We start from the raw sequence: 22,164 nt of genomic DNA on the forward strand, positions 1-22,164 counted from the left end.
CCATTTTCGCCAAAGTTGTACTCTCATCACCGTAGTCAATTTTAGAATATTTTCATTATTCCAAAAGGAAAAATCCCATCTCCTTATATTTTCCTATTGTTGGCCCTTAGAATTGATTGTCAGTGCTACGAAAGTATTACAATATTACCGTTAACTATTGTCCATAAGTTACACTAGTTGTAATTTCCCCTTGTATCACCATATTCTTAACACGTTGTAAAAGAAGAACATTCTTTTATTTATACATTAACCACAATCTTCATCCACTACCAAAATCAGTTATGCATCCTCAGTTTTGATTTGCATTTCTTTAATGGCAAATGATGTTGAGCATCTTTTCATATGCATATTGGCCATTTGTATATCTTCTTTGGAGAAATGTTTATTCAAATCCTTGGCCCATTTATAATTGAGTTGTTTGTCTTTTTTTTTTTTTTTTAAGATTTATTTATTTTTTCCCCCTTCTCCCCCTCCCATCCTGCTGTTTTTGCTAACTGTGTTGTCTTCTCTTCTCATTTTATCTCCTCTAGGATTCACCAGGATTTGATCCTGGAGACTCCTGATGTAGAGAGAGGTTCCCTGTTAATTGTGACACCTCAGTTCCTGTTTTTTTGCTGTGTTTCACCTTGACTCTCCCCTTGTCTCTCTTTTGTTGCATCATCATCTTGCTGTGTGACTCACTTGCGCAGACCCTGGCCCACCATGTGGGCACTTGTGCAGGCATTCATGTGGGCACTGGGTCACCGCATGGGCACTTGTGCTCACCACGTGGGCACTTGTGTGAGCATTGGCTTGCTGTGCGGGCATGCTTTCTCTTCTTTTTCACCATGAGGCCCCAGGGATGAAACCCAGATCCTCCCGTATCTATCACTTGAGCCATATCCGCTTCCCAGTTGTTTGTCTTTTTGTTGAGTTGTAGAAGTTCTTTATATATTCTGGATATTAAACTCTTATCAAATATATGGCTTCCAAATGTTTTCTCCTATTTTGTAGGTGGTCATTTTACTTTCTTTTTTTTCTTCAAATATTTATTCATTTATCCCCACCCCCTCGTTGTTTGCACTTGCTGTGTCTGTCTTCCTTGTTTCTTTAGGAGGCACTGGGAACCAAACCCAGTGCCTCCTATGTGGGAGGGAGGCACCTAATTGCTGAGCCACCTCTATTCCCTGCTTTGTTGTGTCTCCCATTATGTTTTTCTTCTTGTGCCTCTTGTTGAGTCATCTAGTTGCATCAGCTTTGCCACGCCTGCCCATCATGCCATCTTGCTGTCTTCTTTAGGAGGCACCATGAGCCAAACCAGGACCTCCCACGTGATAGGTGGGAGCTCAGTCACTTGAGTCACATCTGCTTCTCTTTACTTTCTTTTCTTTTTTTTTTTAAGATTTATTTATTTATTTATTTCTCTCCCCTTCACCCCCCACCCTGGTTGTCTGTTTTCTGTGTCTATTTGCTGCGTCTTGTTTCTTTGTCTGCTTCTTTGTTGCCAGCGGCACAGGAATCCGTGTTTCTTTTTGTTGCGTCATTTTGTTGTGTCAATTCTCCGTGTGCGCGGCACCATTCCTGGGCAGGCTGCACTGTCTTTCCCGCTGGGCAGCTCTCCTTACGGGGCACACACCTTGCGTGTGGGGCTCCCCTACGCAGGGGACACCCCTGCGTGGCAGGGCACTCCTTGGGCGCATCAGCACACTGTGCATGGGCCAGCTCCACACGGGTCAAGGAGGCCCGGGGTTTGAACCGCGGACCTCCCATATGGTAGACAGATGCCCTAACCACTGGGCCAAGTCCACCGCCCCTCCCTTTACTTTCTTGATAATATCTTTTGATGTACAAAAATAATTTATTTTGAATCCCAATTTATCAGTTTTTCTTTGTTGCTTGTGCTATTGGTGTTAAACTTAAGAATACATTACCTACTATAAGGTTCTGAAGATATTTCTTTTAAGAGTTTTATAAATATTAGCTCTTACATTTAGGTTATTGATGCATTTTAAATTAATTTTTGTATGTGATGAGAGGAAGAAGTCCACCTTCATTCTTTTGCATGTGATATCCAGTTTTCCCTGCACCAATTGTGAAGAGACCAATCTTTCCTCATTGAATGGACTGGGTGCCCTTGTCAAAAATTGGCTATAGGTATATGAAACTCTCAGTTGTGTCTCATTGGTTTATATGTCTATTTTTATGTCATTTCCACACTTTAATTACTGTTGCTTTGTAGTAAATTTTGAAATCAGGAAGTGTGAGTTCTCCAACTTTGTTTTTCTTTTTCATGGTGATTTTGGCTACTTGGAGCCCCTTGCAATTCTGTATGAATTTGAGGATCAGCTTTTCAATTTCTGCAAAAAAAAAAAAAAAAAAAAAAGTCTCCTGGAATTTTGATGGGGATTGCATTGAATTTGTAGATTGCTTTAGTAGGTATTAATCTTAACACTATTAAGTATTTTGGGGAGCAAATGTGGCTCAGTTGTTGAGCATTGGCTTCCCACATATGAGCTCCTGGGTTTAATCCCTGGCCCCTGGTACCTCAAAAAAAAAAATTTATGTATTCCAATCCATGAAAATGTAATGTCTTTCCATTTACTTAAGTTCTTTAATTTCTTTCAACAAGTGTTTTGTAGTTTTCAGTGTAATAGTCTTTTTACATCTTTATATAAATTTCATCCAAAATGAAATATGTATTTTTAAAAAATTGATGGCAAACTTTATTTATTTATTTATTCCCCCTCCCCTTGCGGCTTGTTTCTTTTCTTTTGCTGTCTCTTCTCTGTGTCCATTTGCTGCGTGCTTTTTCTGTATCTGCTCGTTTCCCTTTAGTTGGGTCATCTTGCTGCGCCAGCTCTCTGTGGTGCAGGGGTTGTCAGCTCATCGCAGCGCAGGGGCTGTCAGCTCCCTGCGGCGCATGGGCCAGCTTTGCCTTCACAAGTAGGCCCTGGGATGCGAACCCAGAGCCTCCCATATGGTAGATGGGAGCCCAACTGATTGAGCCACAGCCACTTCCCTCTGGCAACTATATTTTACATATATTTACATAATATCTTATCCTTTATTTTCCTAAAGTTATTTTTCATTTTTTCTGTCATCTGCATGTAAGTCCTTGTCCTCTTTTCTACTCAGATGACTAGCTTAAATCCTTACAACAGTCATAGTGGAAAGCACTGAACTAATAATGAAATGGAAAAGCTTGAGCTTTGGTGTTCAATGGACCTGGTTCTAATTCTGGCTCTACCACCTGTATATCCTTAGGCAAGTTATCTCATGAGTCTACATTTCTTTTTATGTAAAATGGGGATTACACCTATATTGGTGGTATATTTCGAAGACTAGTGAGAAATTTCTTACAAAATTCCTTGTGTTTAAAAATGGTATTAATTCCTCTCCCCTGCTATAGTGTACCCTCAACTCTTAGTGTACTTAGGAATGTAGAGACAGTGGCCACGGGAGTTGCTGAAGGCAGGGTGAGGAAAGTAGAGGTGTGATATTAGGGCATGTTTAGGACTTGGTGTTGTCCTCTGTGATATTGCCGGGACAGATGCAGGACACTATATAGCCTGCCAAAACCCAATGAATGGGGTTATGTTTCCTAGGTAGTAGATACTTAGTGAATGATAGACATTTATCATTTTATTTTGTTACTTAGAATATAATTGATTATCTGTCATTATATTGCACTTATGATAAAGACTGGCTTTAAATATGTTAGTAGTTTTTTTTTCCTTCCCCTCTCCCTCCCCCACCCTGCTGTTTTTGCTGTCTGTGTACATTTGCTGTGTGACCTTCTATATCTATTTCTCTGTTTGTCTTCTCTTTTTGTCTTTCTCTAGGATTCACGGGATTTGATCCTGGGGACCTCTGATGTAGAGGGAGGTTCCCTGTCAATTGCACCATCTTAGTTCCTGGTCTCTGCTGGAATTTGACTCTCCCCTTCGTCTCTCATTTGTTGCGTCATCATCTTGCTGCGTAACTCACTTGCACGGGCACTGACTCTTCATGTGGGCACTTGGCTTGATGCGCAGGCACTCAGTCTTGCAGGCACTGGCTTGCTGCATGAGCATTGGCTCACCACATGGGCACTCATGTGGTCACTCAGCTTGCTGTATGGCGTTTGGCTTGCTGTGTGGGCCCTGGCTCACCACGCAGGCATGCTTTCTCATCTTCTTTTTCACCAGGAGGCACCATGGATCAAACCTGGGTCCTCCCATATGGTAGGCAGAGGCCCTATCACTTGAGCCATGTCTGCTTCCCATATTAGTGGTTTTTGATGTTAAAGTTATAAATGTTTTTTTTATCTGATAATCATGAGTTAGAATGAAAAGGAAATGTTTATGCACAGAACTCATTGTTTTGCATGTATATATTTATTGATGGTTGTAATGAAATGTCTTTTTAATTTCTTGTTTAGTGTCAAACCAGTACCGAAGTAAAACTCAACAAAAAATTATTATGTGTGGAATTCCTTCTTAAAAGAAGAAAAAAGTGATTATTGGGACTATGGATCGGAGCAAACGGAACTCAATTGCAGGATTTCCTCCACGTGTGGAGCGTCTTGAAGATTTTGAAGGAGGTAGTGGAGGGGATGGAAATATGACCCAGACAGGAAGAGTTTGGCCTTCTTCATATCGAGCTCTGATAAGTGCCTTTTCCAGACTGACGCGCTTAGATGACTTCACCTGTGAAAAAATAGGATCTGGCTTCTTCTCTGAAGTATTTAAGGTGAGTAATGTCTCACCTTTTCTTATATTGTCTTTTTTTAAAATATATATATTTTTATTTTTATTATTTAAAAATTTTTTTTAAAGATTTATTTTTTATTTATTTCTCTTCCCCCCCACCCCCCAGTTGTCTGCTCTCTGTGTCCATTCACTGTGTTCTTCCGTGACCGCTTCTTTCCTTATCAGTGGTACTGGGAATCTGTGTTTCTTTTTTTGTTGCGTCATCTTGTTGTGTCAGCTCTCTGTGTGTGCTGCACTGTTCTTGGGCAGGCTGCACTTTCTTTCGTGCTGGGCGGCTCTCCTCACAGGGCGCACTCCTTGTGCGTGGGGCTCCCCGTATGCGGGGGACACCCCTGTGTGGCACGGCACTCCCTGCGCGCATCAGCACTGCGCATGGGCCAGCTCCACATGGGTCAAGGAGGCCCGGCATTTGAACTGCGGACCTCCCATGTGGTAGGCGGACATCCTATCCATTGGGCCAAGTCCACTTCCCATATTTATTCTTTATTATTTAGTGCTCCTGTGTGAAGATTTACTAAAGTCTTCCAGATATCCTGGCATAGAATAGGTGCTCAATAACTATTTGTTGAATAAATGAATGAAAAATAGGATTTTTCCATCTGGTGTCTGTTAAATATCTGCTGATCTAATATGCTGTTTTTGATAGAAGGCAAATTTCTCAGGGCTGTCATTTGTATATGACATGTATATGTTGTACAGTTTATAAGCTGCAAAAAGGTGCCTTGTTAAGAGGGTGAGTAGGGCCTGAAATCTAGAATATGCTTGGCTAACCTGGCATAGGGCTGTATCTGTATCCATCCATTTTTCTTGACACAGAGATGCCCTCAACTTGACAAGCATTCATCCCCAGGGCTGTTTTCACCCAGCAGGGCTACCTTTTCTACTCTATTTGCCAAAGAGGAACTTGTGTTTCTAATTCATCAACCCAGAGATGGATTTGCACAGAGAACTGTTTTAAGCTTGCAGAAGTGCAGCAAACTCATCTTGTTTTTGTTTTCTTTTTCTTTTTTTTAATAGGAGGGAAGGGAAATGTTCATTTCTTATATTTAAATGTAAAGATACATATTATATGTGCATAAAATTTAGTTTGTCCCCAAACTTTGTGCTTCCATGTGTTTATATATGTTGTAGTATTTGTTCTTTCTGCCTAGAAAAACTTTTCATTCTTAATTACTTGAATGATTCTTACTCATCCTTTGCCCAGCTTGGGCTTTATCGTGATACATTCCTATATGTGCAGGTTAAGTATTATTGTTTGTTTTCCAATAGTTACTTTATCATAAAAGACTTTCTTTTCTGCTTTAACTTGCCATTTGCTTTCCAACAAAGCTGACATGTTAAGAAGTCACTCAGGGAAGCGGACTTGGCCCAGTGGTTAGGTTGTCTGTCTATCATATGGGAGGTCCGTGGTTCAAACCCTGGGCCTCCTTGACCCGTGTGGAGCTGGCCCATGCACAGTGCTGATGCGCCCAAGGAGTGCCCTGCCACACAGGGGTGTCCCCCGCGTAGGGGAGCCCCACGCGCAAGGAGTGCGCCCCATAAGGAGAGCCGCCCAGCGCGAAAGAAAGTACAGCCTGCCTAAGAACGGCACCACTCACATGGAGAGCTGACACAACAAGATGACGCAACAAAAAGAAACACACAGATTCCCGTGCCGCTGACAACAACAGAAGTGGACAAAAGAAGAAGACGCAGCAAATAGACACAGAGAACAGACACCGGGGGGCGGGGAATGGAGGGAGAGAAATAAATAAATAAATCTTTAAAAAAAAAAGTCACACAAAGGAAGTGGATGTGTCTCAAGCAGTTGGGTGCCTGCCTGCACATGAAAGGTCCCAGGTTCGGTTCCCAGAGCCTCCTAAAGAAGACAAGCAAGATAACGAGCTGACGCAACGGGTTGGGCCAGTGAGCTGACACAAGATAATACAATGAGGAAACACAATGAGAGACATAACCAGTGGGGGGTGGAGGTGGCTCAAATAATTGAGTGCCTCCCTCCCGCATGGGAGGCCCTGGGTTTGGTTCCTGGTGCCTCTTAAAAAAAGAAGACAAGCACACAACAAATGGATAGAGAGAACAGACAGTGAGCTCAGACAATGCAGAAGGGGGAGAAATAAATAAATCTTAAAAGAAAAAGTCACACTGAAAATTATTGTAACAGGGATAAAATAGACGTTGGGCCTAGGGAATATCAGATTCACAATAGAAGATCTGTTTTCTGCAGGATTTTCGGTAATAAATATTTTTTAAAATAGCTTTTATTATATGCTAAAATATAAATTGGTACTTGAAAAGTGACAAAAATAACCTTAGATAACCTCAAACAAATCTTGAAGAGCACATAAAAGCAAATTGGTAAGATACCAGGTCATTAAAAGAAGTTACAATAGTTTACTATTCCAGTAGCCAAACATCAAAGTTTTAACTGTGTCTTCCTATGCTCTATGCACTGCAGTTTGTTTTTATATGCTCCCAACGTTGGTCCCCAATGAAGAGCCATCTGTAACCAATAACTGTCTATTCAGTGCAAATCACATGCCCTCATTAATTGATCAGGTTATATCCAATTGTGTTTTCTTCTTTATTGGAGAAGTTGTGGATTTACAGAACAATCATGCATAAAATACAGGATTCCCATATACCACCCTCCAGTTGTAGTTTTTTTTTCCTTTAGGAGGCACTGGGAACTGAACCTGGGACCTCTCATGGGGAGAGGCAGGTACTCAACTGCTTGAGCCACATCTGCTCCCCAGTTATGATTTTTTTTTTTTTAAGATTTATTTCTCCCCACCCCCTTGTTTTTCACTTGCTGTGTCTGTTCATCTTAACCTTGTTGCGTTAGGAGGCACTAAGAGCCGAACCTGGGACCACTTATGTGGGAGGGAGGTACCTAATTGCTTGAGCCATCTCTGCTCCCTGCTTTTATTGTGTCTCTCATTGTGTTTTTCATCCCCACATCTTCTGTTGTGTCATCTTTTTGCGTCAGCTCTCCGCGCCTGTCCATTACATAAGCTCGCCGTGCCTTCTGTTGCTTCAGCTTGCAGTCTTCTTTAGGAGACACTGGGAACCTCTCCTCCCTGTTGTGTTGTGTCTCTCATTCTTATTTTTGTGTCTCTTATTGTGTCAGCTTGCTGTGCCTGCCCATTATGCCAGCTTGTCCTCTTTAGGAGGTACTGGGATCCAAACCAGAGAACTCACATGTGGTAGACAGAAGCTCAGTTGCCTGAGCCACATCTGCTGCCCCCCCGTTGTGTTTTTAAAATTTTTTAAGTAGGAGCAATGTCTGTACTTCTTTAATTTCTTGAGACTCTTATCTTAAGCTGAACTTTTCCAGATTGGGAACACTGTCTAAATTGTCTTTGATTTTTCCCCTTTATCTCCCACTCCTACCTAGTGTACTGCTTAACTTAGTGATTACTTAATATGCGTTTGTTGATTGAGCTTGTATAACATAATTACTGTTGGCTTATAATCATTTACATTTTATTAACTGCAAAGAAGGTCAAACCTAATCATTTTTATAGTGTATTCAGCATTGGAGAGAAAGATGTGAGAGAGCAAAGGAATTAATAATTTGAACTGACTAGAATTAGAGAGAAGTTTGAGGAAGAACACCTGGGTATAGTAGTTTTGAAAACAGTGAACTGAAAATGGTGAATCATGAAGGAATGTTTTGTTTAGAGTGCTGCAAACTCCACTTGTAAGAAGTGAATTGCTCTACTATGGCCATTTTTGAGGAGAAGCTGGAATACTTCCTTATTCTTGCTAAGAATGTCTTTAAACAAACCACCTAAACTCCCAGAAAGCTTTTGGAAAAACTCCTAACAGCCTGCCGTCATAGAGGATTAAACACGAAAATAAATTAGTGTTGATTAATGAAGAGGTAAAAAGAAAAGCGAAAAGAGCACATTAAAAAAGAAGAAAATCATGGTAGAAAGGGACAAAGCAAGTCTCATTAAAGATGAAGAGAAGTATTCTGTGGGAACAGATATTTTAGGGAAGGACTTAATTCCAAGTTAATATTAATGAATTAATAGCTTGTTAGTCATATAAGGCCTCAAGGATCAGGGCATCTTCATGGGTTCAAATTTAGTCCAGCTTGTCAGATTCAGAGACTTGATTTCTTTTTTTACCCAAACTTGGTCAAAGGAAACAAATTGATGTGTTTAACAATTATTTCTTGAATCCTGTCATGTACCAGAACTGCACTGGAGTACAAATGTACTGTCCTAAAGTTATTCACTCTAGTAGGGAAGCATCACATATTATGGGATAGTCATGCTGGGCACTTTGCTGAGTCCATTATGGGCGTTTTCTCATTTAATATCCCAACACTTCTATGAAATAGGTTTTATTGTTATATTAATATCATTGTATTGATTATGGAAACTGAGTCTTAGCAAGGTTAAGAAGTTTGTCCAAGGTTGGGCAGCTAGTAAGTATTGAAGCTGAAATTTGAGCCCAGCAATCCTAATTGTTTTTTTTTGGTTTCTTTCTATTAAATTTTTTTTTTTTTTATTACGGAACACATATAACAAAGTTTGCCATTTTAATCATTTAAAGTGTACAGTTTAGTAGCATTATGATTAATGCCACTGGATTAATCAGTGGCATTAATTATATTTACAATATTGTGCTACCTTTATCACCATCCGTTATCAAACTTTTCATCACCTCAAACAGAATCTCTATACCCATTAAGCTGTAACTCCCTGTTTATTCTCCCCTCACCCCTGGTACCCTCTAATTTGCTTTCTGTCTCTATGAATTTGGTTATTTTTGATATTTAATATAAGTGGAATCATATAATATTTGTTCTTTTATGTCTGGCTTATTTCACATTTTCAAGGCTCATCCATGTTTAGCATTTATTAGAACTTCCTTTTTATGGCTGAATAATGTTCCATTGTAGGTTTATAGCACATTTTATTTACCATTCATACTATTGGGTGAAGTGTTCTGTTCTTCTGTAACCAATTAGGCCTGTTATGTTAGGTTTAGTTGGTTTATAGCATTGTTCCAGTATTCTGTTTCTTCTATTCTCTATTTCTTCTATTTCTCTACTGATGTACTGTCAAGATAGTCTATTCATTGTTGAATGTGGTATATTGAAATCTACTGATATAAGAGCTATTTCTCCATTCAAGTCTGTTAATATTTGCTTCATATATTTTGGGGCTCTACAGTTAGGTCCACATATATTTGTAAATTCTTATATCTTCTTGCCAAATCGACTCTTTTATCATATATAGTATATTTTGATACTTATCAAAATATATTATTTTTTTGTCCCTTATAACAGATTTTGACTCTTAAGTCTTTTATACTTGGCAATAATATAGCCACCCCAGCTCTCTTTTGATTACCGTTTGTACGGAATATATTTTCCATCCTTTCGCTTTCAACTGCTTGTATTGTTGAATTTGAATCTCTTATAGACAGCATATAGTTGGGTAATGCTTTTTTATGCATTCTACTAATCTCTTCCTTTTGACTGGAGCACTTAACCCATTTACTTTTTTTTTTTTTAAGATTTATTTATTTATTCCCCTCCCCCTCACTGTTTGCACTTGCCTTCTGCTCTCTGTGTCTGTTTATTGTGTGCTCCCTGTGTCTGCTTGTCTTCTTTTTAGGAGATACTGGGAACTGAACACAGGACTTCCCATATGGGAGGGCGGTGGCTCAATTGCTTGAGTCACCTCTACTCCCTGCTTGTTGTATCTCTCATTGTGTTCCCTCATTGAATTATCTTGTTGTGTCATCAGCTCTCCACACCAGCCATTGCATCAGCTTACTGTCTTGCTTGTCTTCTTTAGAAGGCACTGGGAACTCAACCCAGGACCTCCCATGTGGTAGGTGGGCATCCAACTGTTTAAGCCACATCTGCTTCCCCTCATTTACTTCTTTTTTTAAATTTCTTTTTATTTCCCTGCCCCCATTTACTTTTAAAGTAACTGTGGATAATGCAGTACTTTCTTCTGCCATTTTGCGATTTGTCTTCTGTAAGTCTTATACCTTTTTGTCCCTCTTTTCTTCCATAACTGCCCACTATTGTATTTAGTTGAACTTTGGTGGTAATCCCTTTGGGGTCCCTTCACATTTACTTTTGTAAGTTGTTTTTTTAAAAGATACTGGGGGCCTGGGATGGAACCTGGGACCTCATGTGGAAAACTAGTACTCAACTCTTGAGCCACATCGGCTTCCCTGAGTTGGTTTTTTCATTTGCTTTGCTTGTTGTTGTTGTTTTTTTTTTCAGGAGGTACCAGAAATTGAACCCAGGACCTCCCATGTAGGAGGCAGGCACTCAATTGCTTGAGTCACATCTGCTCCCTGTAAATACTTTTCAAATATTTTCTTTTTAGTTACCATGGGGCTTGAATTTAACATCATAAATTTGTAAAAATCTCATTTGATTTGATACCACTGTTTTAGTTTCTTAGCTGCTAAAACAAATACCATACAGTGAGTTGGCTTAAGAACAGGAACTCATTGGCTAATGGTTTCAGAGGTTTGAAGACTTGCTTCCTCCCAGGGTTGGTGTTTTCTGGCTGGCTGACAATCTTTGGGGTTCCTTGACTTTTCCATCACATGGCAGTGCACATGGTGGCCTCTTCTCCTTTCTCTTCCAGGCTCATTGACTTCTAGCTTCTGGCTGCTCCCTGTGACTTCTCTCCTTCTAGGTTTCCTTTGCTTATAAGGATGTCAGCCATAGTACATTAAGGACCACCCTCATTCAGTTTGGATACACCTTAACTAATAACATCTTCAAAGGTCCTATTTCCAAAGGGGTTCCCACCCACAGTACCTTAGGTTGGGACCTCAACATGCCTTTTGTGAGGGACATGATTTAATCCCCATCACTCTGTTCTCTAGGCCTCAAAAGAGACATTCTTCCCACATGCAAAATACTTTCATTCCATTATAACATTCTAAAAACCTTAAGTCATTTAAATAGGGATGCTAAGTACAAAGTCTCATCAAAATCAGTTATGGGTGTAATATGTCCTGGGGCAAAATTCTTCTCATCTGTGGACTTGTAAACCTAGAAAACAAGTTATCTACATCCAATATACAATGGTGGTATAAGCAAAGGATAAACATTCCCATTCCCTTTCCAGAAGGAAAGAAATGGGAAGGAAAACAGGGATTATGGGTTCCAAGAAAGTCCAGAACCCAACAGGGCAAACTGCATTAGATTTCAAGGTGTGAGAGCCATCTGTGGCTTGATGGTTTAGCAAAGGGTTTTTCAGTTAAACCCTCACAGTTAAACCCTGTTTTTTGGGAGTCACTTTGTGAAAGCTCAGAGAGGCCTTTATGGAGCCACTTCTGGCTCTACTCTCAGAACACACTATCTAAATAGGCTGAGAGTTTTCAAAATAATCAGTTGCTGGTTCCTTTTTGCTTAAAATTTTAATTCTCAGCTTATCCCTTTACTCTAGCATTTTACTATAAGCTATTAGAGAAGTCAGGCTGCACCTTCCACCCTTAACTGGCAAATCTCAGCCAAATTTCCAACTTCTTTGCTTTCAAATTCCACTTTCAATCCTATATCAGAACACAATTTTGCCAAGTTCTTTTTCATTTTGTAACTATAAGGAGCACCTTTTGTCCAATTTCTAATAACACACTCATTTACTTCTTAGGCTTCATTAGAAGTACTTTTACGTTTGTATCTCTTCAGAGCAATCAGCTTTTTCTATCAAGTGCCCTGCAATTCTTCTAGCCCCTAGTTTAACTAAAAATAATCTCATCAAAAGGTCCTATTTACAATGGGTTCACACCCACATGAATGGATTAACATTAAGAATATGTTTTTGTGGAGTACATAGTTCAATCCCCAATATCAATTAACTTCAGTAGCACTTACAAACTATGTTCCAATACCTTCCATCCCCTACTTTTTTTTTTTTAAGATTTTATTTCTCCCCACCCCCTTGTTGTTTGCATTTACTGCGTCTGTTTGTTGTGTGCTCATGTTTCTTTTAGGAGGCATTGGAAACTGAACCCAGGACCTCCTGTGTGGGAGGAAGGTACCTAATTGCTTGAATCACCTCCCTCCCCTCCCTTCTTTGTTGTGTCTCTCATTGTTTTTCCTCCTTGTGTCTCTTGTTGCATCATCTTGTTGTGTGAGCTTGCTGCACCAGCCTGTCGCATTGGCTCATTGTCTTGCTTGTCCTCTTTAGGAGGACCTCCTGTGTGGTAGGCAGGAGCTCAATTGCTTAAGCCACATCCACTTCCCCCTTACTTTTTTATTGTTCTTGTCATAAATTTTATTTTTATACATTTTGTGTCTAAAACCATAGTTTTATCATAATTTTTATGCATTTGCATTTTAGATTCTATAAGAAGTAAAAAGTAGAGTTACAAACTAGTACTGGTGTTTATAATTATCTATGTGGTTCCTTTATGAGGAATCTTTATTTCTTTATGCAACTTTGATATACTGTGTAGTGTTCTTTCAGTAAGGTAAACTCTCTTTAGCATTGCTTGTAGGGCAAGTCTAGTGGTGATGAACTCTCTCAGCTTTTGTTTATCTGGGAATGTCTTATTCTCTCACTTTTGAAAGAGAGTTTCTCTGGATATTGAATTCCTGGTTGGCAATCGTTTTTTTCCCCAACACTTGAAATATGTCGTCCCACTGCCTCCTTGTCTCCATGGCTTCTGATGAGATATCAGCATGTAATCTTATTGAGGCTCCCTATGATGTGATACTTCTCTCTTGTAATTTTTGTCTTTGGCATTAAACAGAGTTTGATATTAATGTATCTGAGTATGGATCTCTCTGAGTTTATCCTGTTTGGAATTTGTTTAACTTCTTGCATGTATAAATTCATGTCTTTCATTAAATTTGGGAAGGTTGCAGCCATTATTTCTCTGAATAGTCTTTATGCCCTTTTCTCTCTTTCTTCTCTTTTAGTAACACCCGTAATGGATGTATTGGTATGCCTGGTGCACCACAGGTATCTTTGGTTCTGATCAATTTCCTTCCTTCTTTGTTCTTTCTGTTCCTCAGACTGAATAATTTCAGTTCTCTTATCTTTATGCTCACTGAATCTTTCTTTTGCCAGCCCTATTAGCTGTTGAGCCCCTCTAGGTAATTTTGTATTTAAGTTATTGTGGACTTCAACTCCAGTATTTCTGTTTCATTCCCTTTTTTATTTGAATTTATGACTTCTAATTATTTAAATTCTTGATTTTGTTTGCATATCATTTTTGGATATCTTTTGCTTCTTTGTGTTTTTCTTTACCTCTTTGAGCATATTTAAGACCATTTTTAAAAGGTCTTTGGTATGTCCAAATCCTGGTTTTCTAAATTGATGGTTTCTGATGCTTTATCTTGTTCCTTTGGATGAGCCATCTTTTCCTGTTTCTTTGTATGTCTTGTAATCTTTTGTTGTTGTATACTGGACATTTTAATATTTTAATGTTAACTCTGGAATAGTCTTTGAGGGTGTCTGTTTCTTAAGTTTGTATCCAGCTATTGTTATGACAGAGATTTTATTAAAATCTTAGAGTTAACAGAAAGAAACAAAACATCTTTTCCTGAGCTCTGAGAAAGATTGTCTGCTAGTTCTTGTGAGTTATTTAAAGATTATGTATGGGAAGAGAACTTTGGAGCATCTCACTTGGCCATCGTGGTGATATCCCTATCTTTAGGACTATAGGATTTTGCATATTCATTTTTCATATAACTAGTGTACTGAATTTTTTTAAAAAAAGATTTATTTATTTCCCTCCCCTCCCCTTTCCTCTCTTCCCGCTGGGCTATTTTTGTTGTCTGTGTTGTCTTCTTATTTTCTCTCCTCTAGGATTCATCAGGATTTGATCCTGGAGACCTCTGTTGGGGAGAGAGGTTCCCTGTCAGCTGCACCACTGCAGTTCCTGTTTTCTGTGGCACTTCACCTTGACTCTCCCTTTGTCTCTCTTTTGATACTTCATCATCTTGCTACGTGACTCACTTGTGTGGGGTACTTGCTCACCATGTCGGCACTCACACGGGCACTGGCTTGCCATGTCGGCATGCTTTCTCTTTTTTCTTTTTCACTAGGAGGCCCCAGGGATCAAACCTAGGTCCTCCTGTATGGTAGGAGGAAGTTCTGTCAGTTGAGCCACATCCGCTTCCCTAGTGTACTGAATTTTTCAGATGTTTGCAATAGACTGTTGATTGCTTCTCTCTGATTTTCCAGGTATATAGTCTTTTATTTCCCAATTTTATACCTCAATTATCATTTTCTTGGCTAATTTTATTGATTTATACTTCCTAAAATGATAAATAATAATAGTTTTTGCCATCTCTTGTTGTTCTGACTTAAATGGAACTATGTACTTTTTAATTAAACATGGTAGGATTTAGGGGCTGAAAAATAGATATATTTTATTCAGTTAAAGGTGTTTGATGTATCCATTTTCTATATTATTAAGAATTAAATTATTTTTATAAAGAATGGGTGTTTAATTTTATCAAATTCCTTTCCAGAATTAATGGTGGTAAATGATTCTTTTTTTCTCTCAATTAAGTGAATTATATTTGTAAATATTAATAGTAAGCCATTCTTGTATTCCTGGTGTGTTATTCTTTAATATTCTGCCAACTTCTATTTGCTTGGGTGTTTTTGTCCTGATATTTCTTAGTGAGAATGGTAGGTGTTTTTTTCTTCAGTGTTTTATTGTTCGGCTTGGGTAGTAATTTTATGCTCGCTTCATAAAAATAATTTTGGAAGTTTTTTTCCCTATACTTTGGAACAGTTTTAATAGTGTTGGAATGATTTGTTCCTGAAATATTTGATAGAATCCTCTGTGAAACTCTGGGCTTTGAAAATTTTGACACATTTCCTCTTCTTTTAGGGTAAGTAATCTGTTTAGATTTTTGTCTCTTCTGAAGTCAGTTTAAATAAATTATACTTTATATATATATATATATATTTTAATAAGAAAGTTAGAAAAGTTTAATAAGGAGAAAATACTCAAGATGTGAGTACAGGTGTGCTCTGGGAGAGGTGTGCCTGTGTTCTCTAGGGGTTTCTGGTTTTATTGGTTATTATAGGGGGTTAAGGTCTGCTGATTGGTGTATTTAAGACAAAGCAGGGGAAACTCATTGGGTGGTTTGGTTTCTAGGGTTGTTTTCTGGTGGTGGTTGGCTTCTGGTCACTGTCCATGAGCTCTGCAGGGCACGTTGTCTGGTGGTGATTGGTTTCTGGCCACTGTCTATGAGTCCTGCTGGTGTTTACTGCATGAGGTGTTTATGAAAGTAGGTGGGTAGTTCTTTCTTTCTGCTGAGTGGATGTTGCAAGCTGCATTCTGATAACTTGTTTGCATGAGTCGGGCACCCATTGCCTCGGTATTTCCTACTAGGTGGTGTTTGTTTGCTTGGAGTTTTCTGCTCCTCCTCCTCAGGTCCCTATTCTGTCCTGCCTCAAATCCCCCTGAGAGAGGCTGCACCCTTAATCCTAAAGGGTAAGCTGAATGGTAAGTGTCATTCTTCTGTATCTGCTTCCTGCTGATTAGGGGTTGTAGTTCCTGCCTGACAGGGAATAAAACTCTCTAGCTTCACCATTCAAGTAGGGAGAAGTGTTTGTTGCAACAGTCAAGACTGGGTGAAATCCATGCATGATCAGAAGTTTGTTTAGGAATGCATCAACCCTCGAAGAGATAAGCTGTGTTAGGTATTTAAAAATGTAGGGGCCTATTAGGAGTATTAGGAAGATGGTTGTTAGGGGGCCCACAAGGATATAAGCCAAGGGAGGGTGGAAAATAAGGATTTTTTAAATTGCTTTTAGTGGCTTCATTTAGCCTAGTGGCTCTTTCTCTAAGGTTTTTTTTTTTTTTTTTTTTTTTTTAAGGTACTGGGGTCTATCTTTGAACCTGGGACCTTGTATGTGGGAAGCCGGCATTCAACTAGTTGAGCTGCACTGGCTCCCCTTCTAAAGTTCTTAATATTGGTTTCTACCTCAGCTGATTGGTTAACATAGAAACAGCATTCTTCGCACAGGAACAAACAGACTCCTCCTTGGGCTGCTGTTAAAAGATCAAGGCTCTCCTATTTTCTAGGACAATTGCAGCTAATGAATTGAGTTGACCTTGAAGAGTTTGAAAGGCCTGGGCTGTGGTTTGTAGGCTTTGGGCTAGTTCATTGAACAGGTCAAGGTGGAATTGATGGCTAGCAACTAGGCCATCTACTCCTAATCCTGCTCCCAGAAGGGAGGTGAAAAGTGGAATTAGGAGTAGGAGGGGGATAGACTTTTGTCATGCAGAGGAGTGGTAGGCTGGGATGGGAATGGTTTCTGAATCACCGAGGAATGAGATAAGCTAAGGAGCAGAAGCTTATTGGTTGGTGGGGAGCTTTGGTAAGTTTTATTTCTGCAGATGAAGAACAGTCCCTCCTCAGGTTTGAGAGTGACTGTGAACAAGAGGGAGGTTAGATGGAGGTTATACAACCACAGATGGAGGTTATACAACCTTTGCTCCCTGTCACACTACAGGTTTGGGTTGGGCCAAAAATTGAATTTTAGATAGGGCCATTTGAGCTGCGGTGATGGGGGAGAGTGGAAGTGTGGAGGCCCTGCTGTCTTCATGAAATAAAATACCTGGGGGTGGAAGCAGATGTGGCTCAAGCAGTTGGGCTCTGTTTTACCATATGGGAGGTTGATTCCCAGGGCCTCCTGGTGAAGGTAAACTGGACCATGTGGCAAGCTGGCCTGAATGGAGTGCTGGCCAGTGCAGAAGTGCTGGCCCATGCAGCAAGCTGGCCTGAGCAGAGAGCTGGTGCAGCACGATGATGCAACAAAAAGAGACACAGAGGAGAGACAATAAGAGATGCAGCAGACCAGGTGGCACAAGAGATTGAACACGTCTCTCCCACTCTGGAAGGTCCCAGGATTGGTTCCTGGTGCCCCCTAAAGAGAAGACAAGCAGACACAGAAAAATGCACAGCAAATGGACACAGAGATCAGATAATGGGGCGGTGGGGATAGGTAAATCTTAAAAAAAAAAAAAAAAAGTACCTGGGGTTTATCAGGTTGCCAGGTTAGATTGACAAAAGGAGCAGTTCAGCTAGAGAGGACTTTGCAAAATTGGCCTTGCTGAGTTGTGGTTTTTAAAAAGAATTTAGGGTTAGGTCTGCTTTTGTAAAACTCAGTACTATCTGAGCAGTTGATATGGGGTTTATTTAAAAACTTGGCTTTGGCTTCATCTATGATGATTTCTAAAAAGTAGTTAGGGTTTAAACACTGGATTGGATTCTCTGCCCTCGGGTTTCCTTGTGCCTTCCTTTTGTCATCCTTGATGCCAGCACTGGACACTTCCATGTTCCAGGAGTGACTATTTGGGGTAAGATGGATTATAGTTTGACAGTTGTGTGGAGAGTTTTCCAAGGAGCAGGCCATGGATTTGGTTGGACAACATGGAGATTGGAAAAGTATAATTAGGAGCTATGGTGACTTGGTTATGGATAGCCCCTATAATCTGAGGTAAAGTGGGTTGGTGAACCTTTAGTTGTTCTAAAATAAAGGAAAGGGCTTCTGGGCAATTGGTTAGAGGGTCCCAGGAGTAGTGACTCCAGGGCTTATGGTGATCGAGAGTCATCGTGAGGAAAAGGTTAGCAATGCCCCAGTAGGAGGTGTTAGCGGGTCATGCTATAATGGTGAAGTACTGGCTGATGCAAATCCATCAGTTTAAGAGATTGAGTTGGCAAGTAGCATAGTGACCAAGGTGTACTAAGGGGTGTTTTGTACTGGTTTGTTTGTTGGGAGATTTGGGGCAAGAAGATTGATTAAAAGGATTTTTAAGATTGTCATGTTAGTAACCAAGAGAGAGTTATTGTAGCAGTCACAATAATTGAGGCTCTAAGAAGGAAGCAACGCCAATGGGGGTTCTCCAGGGTAAAGGCTGTGAGGGTGTTGTCATCAGGTACTTAACTTTTGCTTTTTGAAGAGATCTCAGATCGTCTGATGGCTGGCATTCGAATGCCTCAGCAGCCACTTCCATGGGTCAGGACTGCAGTTAACAGGTTTTATTCTGGATAGATGCACCCAGATGGCAATTCCTGAGACTTTGGCTGCTGAGCTTGCCCGGCCCAACCTTACCTCACGGACCTCGGTGTGATCCCACCCTGCACTCTGGAAGTCTAGTTTATATGTTTACAGACTTTCTAATATACTTGCATAGACCTGAGTAAATATTGGCCATTAATTTTTTTCTTTGGTTAAGCCTCTTTCAGAATAGTTGCAACTCTTAGAATGTGCATCTTGATGCTGGTTCTGCTGGTATCTGTTCTCTTTCATGGTTTTTTCATTTCTCATGTGGTTTATAATTTTTTATTGAGAATTCATCTTTAGGGGGAAATGTTTTTCCTTGAATTTCTTGTGTCCTAGGTTGTAGAGATGACTCAGCAGAATGCTTTCACATTTGTCTTTTCTGTGGTCATATAGGTCCTGGATCTGAACCTACAAATTTAAAAAAAATTTCTTGACTCAGGTATTCACTACTCTGTATATAGTACAAATATGAATCCTGAATGTGATTCTTATAATTGACTCTTTTTCCTCATTCAAGTCAATAGAGGCTAATATTATCCTATTATGAATACCTGTTAGAAAATTGGATGAAGCTAATAAATTGTATTTTAGAAATACAATTATATTATTAATAATTATAATATTAATAATAAAAAGTATTTTAGAAAGTGATTAGATAATTTTATGGTGAGAACATTTTCATTGGAAAATGGAGGAGTAGGTAGCTGTATTTCTTTTTTTCAAATTTTTATTTATTTATTTAATATCCCCCCCCATCTGTTCTCTGTGTCTATTTGCTCCCTGTTCTTCTTTGTCCGCTTCTGTTGTCAGCGGCACCGGAATCTGTGTTTCTTTTTGTTGCATCATCTTGTGTCAGCTCTCCATGTGTGCGGCGCCATTCCTGGGCAGGCTGAACTTTCTTTCACTCTGGGCAGCTCTCCTTATGGGGCAAACTCCTTGCACGTGGGGCTCCCCTACGCAGGGGACACCCCAGCGTGGCACGGCACTCCTTGCGTGCATCAGCACTGCGCTTGGGCCAGCTCCACACTGGTCAAGGAGGCCCTGGATTTGAACCATGGACCTCCCATGTGGTAGACGGATGCCCTAACCACTGGGCCAAGTCCGCTTCCCTATATTTCTTTTTGCATGTAATAGTCGAATACAGGATTTGGCAAACCAAGGCTCTTGTGCAGGTTTGGCTGGCCATTTGATTTTGTAAATAAAATTTTGTTGAAACACAACCATGTTCATTTAATAATGTATTTTCTATAATTGCTTTCATGCTACAATGACAGAGTAATTGAGTAGTTATAACAGAGACTCTATGACCCCAAAGCCTAAAATAATTACTGTCTGACCCTTTATAGAAAAACTTTGCTAATCCCTGGTCTAATAACTCTATCGTGCTCAGGTAGGTGGTGGTTAGTTTTTATCTTTGATTACAAAGTACAAATGATTACAGGCTTTAAAGGTCAGGCTAAATAAAAAGTGTATCAGTGGCAATAAAAAGATATATTTGACTTCTGCTGTGTGAGAGGTACAAATATTGATAACTTAAGGACTTCAAGTTGCCCTCAATAGCAAAATAAATATTGGTTGATAGATGATTTTATATTGAAGAGTGCAGATTCATGTGGCTTATTTATATTCCTTTGAAAGAATTTTGGATCCTCTGGTTATCCTTAAAAGTAGACGTTACCTATATATTGTCTGTTCAATTTATGCTCTTTTTCCTGTAGTTATGAAGTTTGGCTCTACATAAGTAACAAAGCTACCATGCTACATTTTATAAAGGGTGACTAGCAAAGTCCTCATGATCTTCCTTGTACACTCTTGCCCCATAAATTGCAATTAGAATAATTTTCCAATTTCTTTACCAAAAAAATATTTGTTAAAAATTATCTTGTCTTTAATTTGAGGGGTGAGGGCTAAGGGGTGTGGTATTTTTCTCTTTGGAGTCATGAAATTGTTGTGAAATTTTTTTGTGGTTTTGAATGCGCAACACTTATACTAAAAGCCATTTACTGTACACTTTGGATGAATTTCGTTATGTGAATATAACTCAATAAAACTGCTTAAAATGAGAAAAAAATTATCTTGTCTTAAACCATCTTATTTAGTTGCATATCTGTAAAAATATCTGGTTAAGAGGTTGGTTTGGAAGGAACTTGGGCTCCCCTAGGATGTGACTGTCACAGATGCAGCCACATTTCTTAACCAATCTGGTCATTTTATTGGTTAAATTAGGACTGTCTTTATGGATTATTATTATTATTTTTTTAAAAGATTTATTTATTTATTTAATTCCCCCCCTTCCCCTGCTTGTCTGTTCTCTGTGTCTATTTGCTGCGTCGTTTCTTTTGTCCGCCTCTGTTGTCGTCAGCGTCACGGGAAGTGTGGGCGGCGCCATTCCTGGGCAGGCTGCACTTTCTTTTGCACTGGGCGGCTGTCCTTCTGGGGTGCACTCCTTGCGCGTGGGGCTCCCCTACGCGGGGGACACCCCTACGCGGGGGACACCCCTGCGTGCCAGGGCACTCCTTGCACGCATCAGCACTGTGCATGGGCCAGCTCCACACGGGTCAAGGAGGCCCGGGGTTTGAACTGCGGACCTCCCATGTGGTAGACGGATGCTCTAACCACTGGGCCAAGTCTGTTTCCCTTTATGGATTATTGAGTGACATATTTTAGGTTACAGTTAGTTATCTGTGCTCTACAGATTACTATGGTAGAAGTAGAAAGTATTGAGCATAAAGTTCCTGTGACAGTTTGAATTTTGTGAATCCCAAGAAGTGAAAGATTATATTTTAAACTAATCTATTCCTGTGGATGTGAGAGTCATTTGACTGGATTGTCATTGGGGCATGATTCCTTTTGAGTTTCTGCCCTCTTTCTGGGTCTGATATAAAGGGAGAAACAGAGAGACAGACAGATGCAGAAAAAGGGAGCTGCCATGTTTGATTCTGCCATGTGACAAAGAGGACTGCAGGAAAACAAAGCCCCTGACAGACACAGAGAGCTGAGGCTCAGGAAGAGACAAGCCCTATGCCTGATTGTTTGCAGCTGAGCTTCAAGAGGTAGTAGATTCTAGAGGGAAGGCACAGAACTCTGCAGAGATAGGCATCCATCTTGCTTCACCACATTACAGCACACTGGGATCTACAGTAGCCAACTTTGGTGAGAAAGTATATCGCATATAGTGCCTTTTTTTTTTAAAGATTTATTTAATTTATTTCTCTCCCCTTACCTGCCCCCCTGCTCCAGTTGTCTGTTCTCTGTGTCCATTTGCTGCGTGTTCTTCTTTTTGTCCACTTCTGTTGTTGTCAGCGGCACAGGAATCTGTGTTTTTTTTTGTTGCGTCATTTGCTGTGTCAGCTCTCTGTGTGTGTGGCGCCATTCCTGGGCTAAACTTTCTTTCCCACTGG

General features: G+C 40.0%; 1 protein-coding gene across 12 annotated transcripts in view; it reads left to right on the plus strand.

Moving 5' to 3' along the window:
• The window catches only part of TESK2 (testis associated actin remodelling kinase 2), a 174,474-nt gene that overhangs the window by 26,002 nt on the left and 126,308 nt on the right, over positions 1–22,164 (plus strand). For 10 of the 12 annotated variants that reach the window (XM_023590630.3, XM_071217478.1, XM_058303685.2 and 7 more), the window contains one exon: positions 4,400–4,710. The exons of the other annotated variants lie outside the window; for them this stretch is intronic. In XM_023590630.3, the coding sequence (XP_023446398.2) occupies positions 4,489–4,710 (222 nt within the window). In that variant the 5' untranslated portion in view covers positions 4,400–4,488. The remainder of the gene's footprint in view (positions 1–4,399; positions 4,711–22,164) is intronic. 12 annotated transcript variants of the gene reach the window in all.

This window comes from Dasypus novemcinctus, chromosome 9, assembly GCF_030445035.2.
Source record: "Dasypus novemcinctus isolate mDasNov1 chromosome 9, mDasNov1.1.hap2, whole genome shotgun sequence".
Classification (NCBI taxonomy): Eukaryota; Metazoa; Chordata; class Mammalia; order Cingulata; family Dasypodidae; genus Dasypus; species Dasypus novemcinctus.